We start from the raw sequence: 14,161 nt of genomic DNA, 5'->3' as shown, positions 1-14,161 counted from the left end.
GCGCCTCCTCCAGACGGAATAGGCCATTCAGAGATCTGGGGGCGTGGCCTGTGTCCATGGGGACCAGGGATGGGCTCTGCCAAGCTCGCTGTTCACCCCCATTGTTCGCTGGATCGAGTCACTTGGAGCGGGGCGGAGTGGAGAGAGGCAATCAAGGCGGTGGCGACGGGGCCAGCAGGTGGGTCGGGGAGGGAAGGGGAAGGAAGGGGCAGGGAAGGGACCCCCGGGCGAGAGGTCGCTTCGGGGGGGGGCGTATGGGGGGCAGCAAGGAATGGGCTGGGGAAGCGGGCTGGGGGAGACAGACCCGTGTCAGGAAGTATGCTTAAGGGGGATGGCGAGGGAAGAAGACCCCTCCCGCCGAAGGAAGTCTTTGGGCGCTGTCCCCACGGCAATGAAGTGGCATGCAGGAGGGGATTCGTGCGGGGGGCGGGGGAGAAAGGGAATAAGGGGCGAGTTTGGGTTCCACACCCCAAACTTCTCTCCCCGCTTTCTGCCATATGTCGAAGGGGTCGGTGTTTCCTTGCTCTCTGGGGGTGGGGGTGGGGGTAGGTCTTTGGGGGTGGTGGAAGTAGAGCTCCTTGGGGTGAGTAGAAAGAAACGGAGAGGTGGGTAAAAAGGAAGCGAGCGGGGGTGGTGGTGGCAAAAAAAAAAAATACGCCAGTGCCTGAATGAAATTCGGTGGGTTTTCCCCCCTCTGGAGTCTGAAGGGAAATGCGGGAACTTGTGAAGAAGGGACGTGGTCAGGAGGCCTGTGGATAAACGGGGGGGGGGGGGGGACTCGATTGAGATGGGACTGCCGGTAGTGGTTTGTGCCTCCAAAATTTGGGGAGCTTGCTCTTGGGTCCAAGGTGGTTTTGAAATGGTGGTGGGTGAAGTGGGAAGCCCGTGCCAGTTGAGGTAGTTTCCAGATGCGCTCATCGAAGCTGAAAAGAAACAAGACTTTTGGCCCAAGGGGGAATAGGGAGAAGGTGCTGGAAATGAGCTGCAATCCCGTCATGGAAATAGGAGCACAAAAGATCATTTTGAAGTGGTAGGTGTGAGATAAGCTTGAGTTGGGGCACTGATTCTGGCTCTGCAGAGAAAATCTTGGAGAATGAAGGTTGTTTTTTTTTTCAGTGATGGTGATACACATTCCAGGAATTGTTGAGGAAAAGTTGGGCAGGGCAAGACATTACAGAGTGAGGTTAAGGGAATGGGGAGTTGAAGACTGTAAAAGAGACCATTCTGATTAATAAAGGTAGAAGAATACTTGGGGGGGGGGGGATTTGGCATTGAGCTGGAAAGATTTCTAGTTGTCAGCTGCTCTGCTTCTGTTTCAAGGTCAGTGTTTCAAAGGATACCATATGTTTTGGCCCAAGAATAATTTCAGTTATTGGGTTTAGGGATTGAAATCCCATTAAGTTGGCTTACTAGTTTATGGATTCAGTTTACCTAACCATGGTAAGTATATTTCTACTGTCGAGGGATAAAATATGCCTGCTCTTTTGTTTAGTTTTGAATGTGCAAGAATGAATTTACAATTCATTAAAAAGTGAATCTTTGTGTACGTATTAGAAAATAGATAAAATAATTAATTGTTAAAATTAATGTGTGTTAGTTATGGATGAATAGCACTCCCCCTCTGGAACACTGATAGGAAAAAAGCATTGTGCATGAATGCTGGTTCAGAGAAAAGTATGCTGTGTGCTCATTTATGTGACTGATTTGTGAACAAAGGGTGCATACTCCTTGACTCTTTCATACTTTGATTTCCGAAGTGTGCTAATTAAATTTGGCTCTTGTTTGCTCAACTTGAGCGATTGCATTTAGAAGTCTCATAATCCAGTTTGTCTCTCCCAGACACACCCTTTACGTTGTCCCAAAATGAATTGTTCATTACCCTTCCGCCATTTTAATAGTTGTCTACTGTATTAAAAAAGATTGTAATGTCCTGAAGTATAAATATTATAATAAGTGGAATGAAGATAATGGAAAATGGGATTTTAAGCATATTTGTATGGACAGAATTTCTTTTTAATCCGCAGATCTGTTGTTAGATGCTTAGCTATTTTGGTTGTTGTTGCTAATTTAGTACTGTATAAACAAAATAGATATAAAACTGATATAATTGTTAATTTTGGCTTATCTGTATAGATTTCTAAGAAGTCTCTGTTCCTTTAAAAGTTGTCTTTTAAAGACTAACCAGTTCATAAAAAATAAAATAAATGTGATTAAAAACAAAAGGCTTTGCTGATCCCTCTGCAAAAACTTTTAATTGATTTACGGGATTACTTAGAAGTTCATTGTTGGTTATAATAATACACATTGTTTGTTTGACTAGGTAATTAATTGCAGAGTACTTTTTTTGCACTCAATATGCATATTTGTGACAATGCAGCAGAGAATATATAGACTCTCCCTATAAGTTAACTGGGTTCAATGACTAGGAACAATCCTGAAGATGTCCCTTATGGGCTGCGGAGAGAAGGTCAAAGAGTTCTTATTGCTGTGAAAAACTGTATTCCCAATTAAAACGAAAGGGAAGTTACAAAGAATAGTCATACTGAATTAGTGATTGCAACTTGATTTACACTGAATCACCACAAAAGAAATATAATTAGTTCTTGAAATTTTCTGTTTCTTGAGGCTGAGTTTGATTGTTTCTGTTGCTTTTATGTTTTACAAGTTTATAAAGAAAAAACTAGCTGTTCAATAACTATATGATGTTATCGGAAGAGATACAGATATAAGAATATGAACCCATTCTTTCCCATATAAATAGCCCATTTATAGAGATAGTCTAAAAAGGATTTTATGGTTGATGGGATTATGGATCATTGGACATTCAACTTTGTGTTCATTGCTCATACTTAAATCATAATATGTTTGACTTCTGAAGCAGCTCTATTATTGCTTCATAAAAGATCCAGAATGCCAGACATTTTACTGCTTTGTCTGTGTACTGAGTGAGTCATATGGGAATCTTGATGAGTTTCAAAAGAGGGGGGTGGCAGGAAGGAAAGCTGACTCTCATGTATGCATTTGTCATGTCTCTTCCATCTCCCTGCTTCCCAGCTATTTCCAGTATAATAGCAATTTTTCTGTTTTTAAATGAAGAGTAATGTTTCTGTGGAAATAAGAAGCACACCTTTATGTTTAGAAAAAAGGAAACGGAGCACTTGAAGATAACATTTTCTCTTGTTGGTTCTACAGTAGAACTTCTGAATAATGTTGGAAGAAGCCAGTCTATTGAGCTAGGATGGCTACCTTTAGCTTATAAATGTTTAATAACAGCTAAACATTAAAGAGAAATTATATTTTATGGGTGCAAAAATGATTTTTTATTTTAAAAATGCCAATACAGAGTTATATGAACTTTCTTTTTCTATGTTTGAATTTTTATTACCATTTACCAATTCTTGCTAAAATCAAGTTTGGAAATCTGAAACTAAGAATGTTGGACTGAAAAATATGAAAAATTAGCCTTTTAACCAGTAACTGCGGTCAACAAATTGTATATTTTTTTCTGTTTTACTTTGTTGTTTTTGTTTGCCCTTATGTAGAATATTAGAAGTGTTCTGTTAGTGACATCAAGTATGGACCAAATATTCAAAAGTTAAGATCTATTTTTTATTTGTCCAATGTCTTTATTTTATGCAGGGAGGTTTTTATTACATGCAACTGAAAAGCTACATCTTTTTAAGGGACCGCGAGTTGTTTTCTCCATTCTGGAGGCTGGAAAAAAAAGTTGGAAAACTGTACTGTCTGAATTCCTATCTCGAGAAGTTTGAATGGAGAAATCTGTAAAGATTCTGATTTCTGTGTGAATCCGTAGATGTATAAGTCAACTTGAAGCTTGCTTTTTTAGTTTGCTCATGTCTCATGGCTGGTTTTTTTAAAATAAAAGCTTCTTTCATTAAAGAATAGTGGCTTCTCCTAAATATTTTCTTAAAAGATACTACATTTATATTTGATATGACTGTTTAGTCATTCATTGCTTGGCAGAAGCTGGTGAATTTGAAAATTCTTTTCTTTTTCAGTTGCCTTTTAATCTTAGCAAAGGGTGAGGCAAGGGGTGTTCTAGTTACATTAGCCAAATGATTTGCTTAATTAATCAGCCTTGCAGCATAGATTAAAGGATAAGTGTGGGGAGTTGGCTTGGGAAAGAAGTTGCTTGCTTCTAATAATTTGCTGGGGAAAAAAGAACAAGTGAAAGATCCAGTTCTGATGGAAATTCAGTACAATCAAATGTGTGTGGACATGTATATGCAAGCATTACATTGTATCTTCTTCTGTAAACTAAGTATTGTATATTTTAAATGTGGTCAGGCCCAACCAGTACATAAAAATATTATATATAAGTTCTGCCTAAAGTGCTAAAATTATATTTAGTTCAGAAATCAAAGAAACTTGGATGGGTCTTCTTACTATTCCTTTCCTTCTTCCTTGAATGTTCCATTTAGTATCACTAATTAGCTTGTGTGCATGAGTAATGCTAATATCTTTCTCCCTTTTTTGTTGTCTATATCTACCATCTTTTAATACCTATTTGAAGGCTGTCCTTCAGCTCTTCAGTGCTTTAAGATGAAGTTGAAAAAAATGGTGGTAAAATGCTTAGTATCAAGGCTGGATATGCATATTTTCTACCTTTCTAAGACAGATCAATGAACCAACCTGTGGTTTTGGTCACAGAGAGTTTTTGTATCTTGTGAATGTTTCATAAATTAAATTTAGAATTCTTATTTATATTAGTCTCTATTTCAATATAATTTTTTGCAGAGAAAGATTACAGAGATTACATAATTCTGACAGAGTTTGCTTAAATAGACATTTCCTCGATTTAGGAATGATTCAGTTATTCTTAAACTCAGCTTTTTTGCTATAACCAAAAACTAGAAGTTAGAGGTGGTATGATAACCTTTACTAAATTATTTATTTGCATATAAGAAAGCTTTAATTTCACTTCATTCCTACTGATTCTATTCATACCAGAAATTCCCAATTCATTCACATATGAGTGTATATAGGAAAATACACTTAAAATACGTTATACTTACTGCTTGCTTATTTTTAGTTTTCTTTAGAAGTCTTTGAAATAGAACTAGATTAGCCCTTAAAATAAATTTTATTATTGAAATTGTTTGGAAAGAAATGGAGAAGGTGAGGTTCTGTAGGTATAACTATAAAACCATTGTTTCCCAAGGTGTGGATTTTATAATGCATATTACTCCTTTATTTCTCTTGAAGTAATAATGATGGAAGCAATTCTTATTTTAAGTTGTGGAAATATATTGAATTGATTCTGAAGGAATATTCTATAATGGCCTTCCCCAGTGTGAGTGGCATTCTGATATCAGGAGTTTGATTCTCAGAATTCTCCAGCTAGCATAGGCATTGTTGATTATTATGAGAGTTGACATCCACATATGGGACCTAACTTGGAGAAAACTGATTGATAGATCGCAAGTTATGTATCTGAAGTAATTCTGAACAGTCTAACTGACTGCATTAGAATGCATTTTTTCAAGTTCATGTTAGTTACATTTGGGACTGAAATATAGTATAGCTATCCCATGTTGGTGGATTAGTTTTATTGTGGCAAGAAAGATGTTGGTAGCAGACAGGTAGTTTGAAATAATACCATAACTTTCATTGCCTGGGGTGAAAATTGATACTATTAAAAGGTCTGGTATTAGCTGATTTCCCCATTTATGCTATCTGTGCTGAAATCATATCATTAAAATTTGTTTCCTAACATTTTAGTGACATACATTAGTATTCAGTTCTTAAGCCTAATATCAGGATGTATTATTGGTTTAATCAATAAGATCATCATCACTAGCAAACATTTTGTAACCTATCTGAAAGAGTCAAAATTGGACAAATTTTCAATATGAATATACAGATTTGTTAGCAACTTATTGAAAGATATAGCAAAATAATAAATTGGGTTCAGTTTTATAAGGCCAAACTGGATATCAGTTTCTAAATTAATACCATATTAGATTTTCTTTCCTCAATGTTTGCATGTAAATTTCTGAGGGGCTAGGACAATGGTAATTTCCAATACTTTTATTATTCAGAATTAAAAGATGTGTCCCTGCTTATGTCTTTTGTGTGTTCTTTTTTATGTCCCTGAGTAGCAAGTTCCCTCAAGAAGATTCAAATATGTACTTGTCTTAGACAAAAAGTCCCAAGTTTTCCTGTTTCACTGGATTTCAGTAGGTAAGTTAAAAAGCAGCCGTGAGGCAAATACACTAAAGCTGTATGACAGGAACTAGGCCTAACCCTTGCAGGTGTTGTCCTTAATGACATTTGGCATCAAAAGCAATATTCAGAGATAGGGAAAGACAAAAACATCCCTTTGATATTCAGTTATAAAACTTTTCTTAATCTCATGTATTTAACTTTTCTGATGTATGTAATTATTACTGGTATCTATACAGAAGATAGAGAATAAAGTTAAGCCCTTTTTCCCCAATAGCCATAGAAGTCATTTTGTTTAGCAAACCTGAACTGAACTGATATACACAATATATCTAGATCTATGGCCTTGATGCTCAACATTCTGTTCAGGAAAACAAAATTTAGAGAATCTCAGATGCTTTAATGTATATGGTTTATGTATAAATAGAGAGATTTAACAATGAATGAAATGAAAGCCTTCAGCCAGTCATATTCTTTAGTGACATTTATCAGTTATAAAAACTCTAATGACTCAGTTAGGCTGTCCCTGGATCCTGTAAATACCTCAGTTTGGAAAGCTTCCAGACAATGTCATGAAAAATCAATTTCTCCACAAATTTGTCTTAAATGAACTTGGATGCTTTTCTAGAGAATGTAGTAACACTTTTAATGATTGCTTTGTCGGGTGTAAGACTGGCAGCTTTCCTATCAAACAAGGAGTTCAAAAATATTGGGACTTTATAATAAAAGTTAATTTTCTCTCAAAGAGAACATTTCTAACAACATTTGTAGTTGAATTGTGGAATTCTTGATACTAATTGAGCTTAGTTGTTTGCTTGCTTGAGATTTTTCATTTCTCAAGTAGGAAACATAAGTGTGGGTTTGTTAAGTATGGCTGTTACAGGTTTTATCTAATTCTTACAAATTAATATTTGGAAGCCCTAAAGTTTTGTACCTATGTTGCACAATACCTATTTATAAATAATGTTTATAGTTTATCCTTCCATGAAGAGTGTGTCCATAGTTACAAGCCATGGTTAAGAATTTATTTATTAAAAGCAGTAATGATATATAGTACATTATCTTAAATAGAATCTGAATACAGAAATTAATTTGTTGAAATTCTAAAATGTTGGAGTTGGAATTTCTGGCTTTTCAAGATTTATATCTTCAAAATAATCTTATATAATCTTACTTTGAGTTCAATTAATAATCTGACAGTATAACTGCCAGGTTTAGATTTGGCAGAAACGTGTATATTTGCTATTAGACAATGGAATTGATGCTTGTTTCATTTCTGTTTATATGCAGTCTTTTAATTCTGCTCTTGTATTACAGTGATATAAATTGCTCTACTTAGGTCCTAAAGATTTATTAGACACATTAGAAGAAGGGATGTTTAAAGGACCTGGTTAGTACTATTATTATACAATATGGAAAAGTGGTTACAGAGTACATAACTAGATTTTGACAAATTTTAGCCTGTTAGCAGTTTTATGAGAATACACATTATATTTTGGTATTTTCATTCAAAGGTTAGAAATAGGGAACATGAGCAACCCTGGATAAAACCAGGCAGGTCATCCTCCCCAGTAAACAGACAGGAAACATGACCAGATGAACTAATTCTTCTTTATTGTAAAGCTATTGCAACAAAATCTTGCAATCTTAAAGTACAAATTTCCTACAATCACTTTTAACTGCCTGATCTATTAGGGGGAATCTTCCCTAAGTTTCTCTTTCTGACCATTAGCTACTGGCTTCCATTCTCCTAGGCGCTGCTTGGAGTGTCCAAGCACGGGTTAACTTCAGCTTGCTGCCCAAGGACTGAGTTCGAATTCTTGTAGCTCCGCCTCTTGCTCCCCTCAGAGGCTCAGTTTTAAAAAACTCAGTCGCCCTACAGGACGCAATTTGTTTAACTGCCTGATCTATTAGGGGGAATCTTCCCTAAGTTTCTCTTTCTGACCATTAGCTACTGGCTTCCATTCCCTCCCCACATCTTTCTTGTGATTGCCTTTCCTAGGCAGCATCTCTTATCTTGTCCCTCAATGTCATTCTCACATACCGTTACAGTAGGTTTAACTAAACAACTATAAATTAGATTAACCTTCCTTAGGCTGATTCCTTCCAAATATATTGAGTGTATTTTACAGCTAGAGAACACACTAGGTTTTGGTGAACTGTGATACACATTATAAATAGTGGACGGTTTTCAGCATTCTACTGTTTTTTTTACTTATCAGTCCAAGTGGTATTCCATAGATAGTCCCACAATTGGGATGGAAAAATGTGGTCATTAAGTGAGTATCACATCACCACATCTGATTTTCTGACTTTTTCCCCTATGGTTGCTAAATGAAACACACAGCTATTAAGGAAACCTGGCTTCCCTCATTGACTTTGCTTGTCAGAAGCCAATCAAGAAAGGCACAAATGACAAACACATGACCCTATGTTGCTGCAATCCTGGTAAATAAGTGTTAGTTGCCAAGCACCTAATTCATGATCATATGGCCATGGGAATGCTGCAATGATTGTTACATGTAATAACTGGTTGTAAGTCACCTTTTTTCAGTGCCATCATAACTTTGAATGATTGCTAAAATGAATGGCCATAAGTCAATTACTGCCTGTATTGTGACAGGGCTGTGTAATATGTCAAATATGGGAGGGTCTTTTAATTTAATTTATAACATTTTTGGACCATTTAAAAATATTTCTGTGCTTTCTCATCTAATTGAAACAATGATTTCTTTATAAATATATTTTAGTTCACGATCTTGGAGCTAGATCATCTGCATTTTGAGATATTTCTTCCAGATAAAGCCTCTTTTGCCTACCTTTACAATTTCACTGTAATATTTGAAGTTCTTGTTTAATTCAATAGAAAAATCAAACTTGCTTAGATCAGATTCCAGAGATCTTGTTTGGCTAATAAAAAAAAAGTAAAGGAACAGGTGATACTTCCAACTTTAAAGGTTAGAGACTAAACAGTCCCCTCAATAACTAGCCATAAAATTAGATTTAATATTTTTGGAAGTTTTGAAACAATAAGGGATTTGAGTTGAAGGAAGTTTTCTGTATTTTTCCTTGAGAAAAAAGAATTTGGGTCTGAAATACCAGTATATACAATGTTCTTACACCACACTTTATTGACTTAGGTTCTGTTTGCTAAAGAAAATACCTGATTATAGGAATTCTTTTACTCTTTCCCATTTGTTTTCCAGAGGATAGGACAGAACAAACCCATATTTTCTTGATTCCATTTTTCTATTTTTCTTACAAGACTTTCCATCTTTAGTCATTCATGATGCTCAGTACAAACACCTATTATCAGCTGCAAGATTTCGAAAAGCCAAATAAACACTAGCAGAAAGCTCAGGGGTACCTCCAGAAATACATGTGCTGGTAGTTTTATTTACGTATGTGTTATAGTTCTTTAAATATAGGATTGATTTCCTGTTATATAACTAGTTTTGGAAACATCAGTGGGTTCAAGCTAGTTTGTATTGTATTACATATGGAGGAGGAAAACATATAATTAAAAACAGAGTGTAGTACTTTGTTTTACCTTTTCTTTTGCATTCAATTAATTCTAAAAAGCATGGCCTTATAACTTTAAAAAAAAACCCACTCAGTATTTGTTTAAAGCAGAAGGGAGGGGGAATCTATTGATGCCAATGAATTCAGACTCTCAACATCTTTCTCCATGGCTGCTTAATGTTGTAGTTTACTGGAATGTTTGCTATTCCTTATTTACTGACTTTGTGACTAGAAGCAGCTAAGGATTAATTTATGTAGCCAACTCTTCATAAATACACCCTTGCTTGTACACTGTCTCCTTGCACCTCTTAATCCTACTGCGTTTCTTCAATATGCCATTAACTAGAGGGTGGGTGACATATTTAGATTTACCCTAAGGCTAGACTAGTTGACAACCACCCTGTGTCATTCGATTTGGCTGTGTTCACACATAGCACCAAATTGAATTTTTAATCACAGTAGGCAACATGGTAAGCAAGCTTTTTTTGGCTTCAAAGCAGCAATATATATTTTTAAATTATTTTAGTCTCCAAGAGTTACAGGTAGTTTGTATGATGATGTGGTGAGGCAATCCTTTTTTTTTACTGTTTTTTCCCTCATTGTAAGTTGTGGGGAGATTTAAATGTAAGAGTTTTAAATGATAAAATATTTCAGTGGCATAATTTGAGAATGTTGTGAGGACCATAAAACAGGAGTTGAGGATCCACAGGTTACTCCTGTGTTAAGCCAAAACAACTCAAATTATGGTCTAGTAGTGTGTGTGAAATAGTTGTTTGAAAATTAAGTGCATTTCGCTTATGGCATATTATAGTGGCTTTGTACTTGTTGTTCAGATAAGCTTATTTGAGACAAGTAGTACTGGTATTTTGGTTCTCTTCTATCACTTTCTTAAACCTATAAACTTACCATCCGATAAAAATCTAATTAATAACAACAACAGTACAGTCAAACATCCAGATTTGCCTATGCAGGACCTTGGTAAGGACTCAATAGGTAGACAAAAATGCCAAACCAAGTCTAAACATCTGGCTGACTGTGTGAATAATAATAATAATAATAATAATAATAATAATAATAATAATAATAATAATAATAATAATAATAATAATAATAATAATAATAATAATTTTTCATATAGACAATTCCCTAATGCTTTGAATTTAAACACAAAATCACTCATGGGTTTGCGGTCTAGATATTTTATTGTTATTGTTTAAAATGAACTGTTTCAGAAAGAGTTAGAAGGCAATATCAGGATCTGGAGATTCTTTAAATTGTTTGAAAGGCCATGATGCCTGTGTGGCATTGTGCTATAGGATGTTTGTAACTTATAGTAGGGAACACATATTTTGTAGTCCTTCAGTTCACATTCATGGTTGAGGTGATATGTATCAGTCCTCGCTGCTGCTTCAGTGGTTTTATGCAGTAAGTAGCATTTTGTGAATTGTCATGCTGTCTCTTTTTTGAAATATTTAAAGCATGCAGAATGCAGAAATGTTTGAGACTTGAGGACTGTATTTACTTGAACAGCTAGATCACATCTTTGACCTTCCTTTAGTTACGACATGGCAGGTTTCATTTGCAAAAGTCCAGATTAAATTGAGGAATTAACCTTGGCCATGATGATAGAATCACAGAGTTGGAAGGGGTGCTGAAGATCACTGGATTCAACCCTTGCCAGGACAGGAAGGTGAACTAAAGGTTTTAGATTCATACTGTTTTTAATTCATGTTCTATATTTTTCTGTTAGTAAAGAATTTAAAATATCACAGAAGAAATAAATTCATTTTTAAACTTGGGCTTTGAATGCAGCTCTTTGTTCACAGGAACATTATCAGAAAAGAATTTCTTTTGTTGGTTGTGTCTTTTCTCTCTCTTTTACAAATATAAAAAAAGAACATGATGCTTCTCTTAAGAGAAGTAGGGCAGCTATCAGTATAATAATCCCTTCAGGAACAAAAATATATTAAGGAAAAGTTTACTATGTACATAAAAGTATTGTTTGTCCTTCTCTCTAACAGATCTTCCAAAATTCTTAATGAGTGTTGATTCAGAGGATATAATGTTTGAAAGTAAACTGCAATGCTTTTTATTTAATGTCAACACTTAGAATTGGAGAGCCACTGTCTCCTACTATCTAACCAGTTGTTTAATTTGGATTAGTTTTTTGTTTAGATGTTACTAAGCTAATCATTTCAAGAATAACTTGTTCATCCATTTGTAATATTAGTAATTAACTTGGGTGTGTTGTTGTTCTAGCAATTCCTCCCCCTCCCCTAGTTGTGAATTAGATTTTGTGAAGTGTAGACACTCAGCATAACTTCAAAACATCTTATGATTTGCTTCTTGTGAAAGCATTTTATAAATAAACTGCTCTTTATCTTTATCTGATGATTCTTCCCCCCCACCCCCAAGACATAAATATTCCCTGGCATATTCATACATGTTCTAATGCATCTTTTGGTATAATTTTAGCATCTGAAATATTTGCAATAAGAAATAGCTGAAATCTCCAGATCAGTTGACATACAAATTCAGCTGGTTTGCAGAGGGTAAGCTTCTGATATCTCTTAGTGCACCCGAAGGAAGAGTGGGCCATACACTGTACTCTTCTCAGATAGGATAAATACACAAATACAAATATTCGCTGATCCATAGATCTGGTAAATCCTAATAACCTGGGTTGAGAATTCTATTAAATTAAAACTGCATTTTTTGTACACATGTGAGAGACCTAGGTAGACTTCATAGACTTCATTACTTTCCCCACCCAAATTAAGTAGATTGAATTGCCTGAAAGAGTGTCCAGCACACTTATGAATACAAGATAAAATTAAGCAATTACTCTTTGCATTTTTTATTTTATTTTCTAATATTAAACCCTAGCAATTAAGATCCAGCTTTAAGTAATCACACATTTTGGGTAGCCAGCAGTAATCTCACAGTTGAAATTATTCTTGCTTTTAATATTTGAAATCATTTTAGCATTGTAACTACAAAACTTATGTCTCCTTTAATTGAACACATGTTTGAAATAATGTGGCACCACCTCTTACTTGGGCTCTTAGTACAGCACTGAAAGGCCATATGAAGCCTTACCCCTCCAAATTTGCATCTATGTGTCCTGGTCCACTGAATGTAGAGTATTGGACTGAAAATCATTAGATGTAATACATTTTTGACTCAAATATAAATTAAGTAACATTGGCCCAGTCTACATACAGTATCTTTGTGAAACTCCAATTTTTTGTAGATTCCCAAAAATTGCTGCTGAGGAGGTAGTCACCAAGCTTTCTTGATGAGAAAGCATGTCTTTTGAATATAACACCTAGGATTTATGTAGATGCTAAATTGAATCAGTAGATCCAGCATCTCTATACAAAGTACCAGTGTGATATACAACCACCCAAATTCTTAATTCATTCTGATATGGCTCCTTTTATCTACATGATACTTACAGATGATTAGAAGATATGTCCAATTCATTTGCAATTTTCATATTTAGTTTTTCTGTCAGTTGCCAAGTTGCTTGAATAATAAGGATTCTGATGATAATGACCTCATTGTTCTATTGTAACCCATACAATATATGGCACCAATAGAAGTGGGCAAATGTCCTCTCCGTGCTCCTCTGCTCAAGGCCATTGTTCCATTCAAAGCATATTGGATGATGGCATTAGGCAGATTACATAATTTTTCATTTGTAAATAGACTTAATGTTAGGCTAAGAGTACTGCACAAAACTCTTATTTGGATTTAAGCTGAATAGGGTTTTTTTGCATAAACTTCAAAGCACAAAAATTATACACTGCACCACAATGTACTCTCTTTGCAAGACTATAAAGTTGATAATCTTGTCTTTCTTACTGTTCGGCAGTGCTTTGAGGTCAGAAAACACAAAAACAGAGTCATGCATCAGAAGGCTAAAGTCAATTCACAGGAACAATAGCAAATCAGTCTAAAGGATAAAGAACAAAGGTAGCCAAAAATTCAGCAACAAAGGCCAAAAATGTAAACAGCAGCATTGGGGTATGAGCAGGAAATATAATCCAGGAAGCCCAAAGTTCAGCCATGTAACAGGAAATGGACAATCAGGATGCAGTTGATTTTGACTTTTTTCCTTCCATATCTTCCAGGTTTTTTAAAAGAGCTTTTTCTTGCAGCCAGGCATTATAAGTATCTACTTTTTACGGCTCTGAATCAACAGGATCTCTGCTTCTGAAAGGTTCCCTGCAAATCCTGGGTTCTACAGGATTGTTTTCATCTTTGATAAGGATTCCAGGGTGGTCATAATATTCTTTCTCCTTCCAGTAATTTTTAACAATGTGGAGAACAGCGCTAACAGCGGCTACATCCATGTTTTATAGGTTTACTGAGGTGATAAGTTTGTGTGATGCTAATTTTGTAAAAAAAAAAAACTTAAGATGTGTAACAGCTGCCATAGTAATAACTA

The 14,161-nt window shown here is 35.4% G+C and overlaps 1 protein-coding gene across 1 annotated transcript in view; it reads left to right on the top strand.

Annotated features, from left to right (window-relative positions):
- Nucleotides 1-69: 69 nt before the first annotated feature.
- Nucleotides 70-14,161, top strand: part of JUP (junction plakoglobin) — a gene marked incomplete at its 5' end in the record, with an annotated part of 55,624 nt that continues 41,532 nt past the window's right edge. Inside the window, 2 exon segments of the mRNA XM_081971004.1 lie at nucleotides 70-88; nucleotides 91-178. Of these exon segments, the coding sequence (XP_081827130.1) occupies nucleotides 70-88; nucleotides 91-178 (107 nt within the window).

The sequence above is a fragment of the Natrix helvetica genome, assembly GCF_964273705.1.
Source record: "Natrix helvetica genome assembly, chromosome: Z".
NCBI lineage: Eukaryota > Metazoa > Chordata > Lepidosauria > Squamata > Natricidae > Natrix > Natrix helvetica.
The sequence above is the reverse complement of the archived record's forward strand: the minus strand, read 5'-3'. Positions and strand labels throughout refer to the sequence as shown.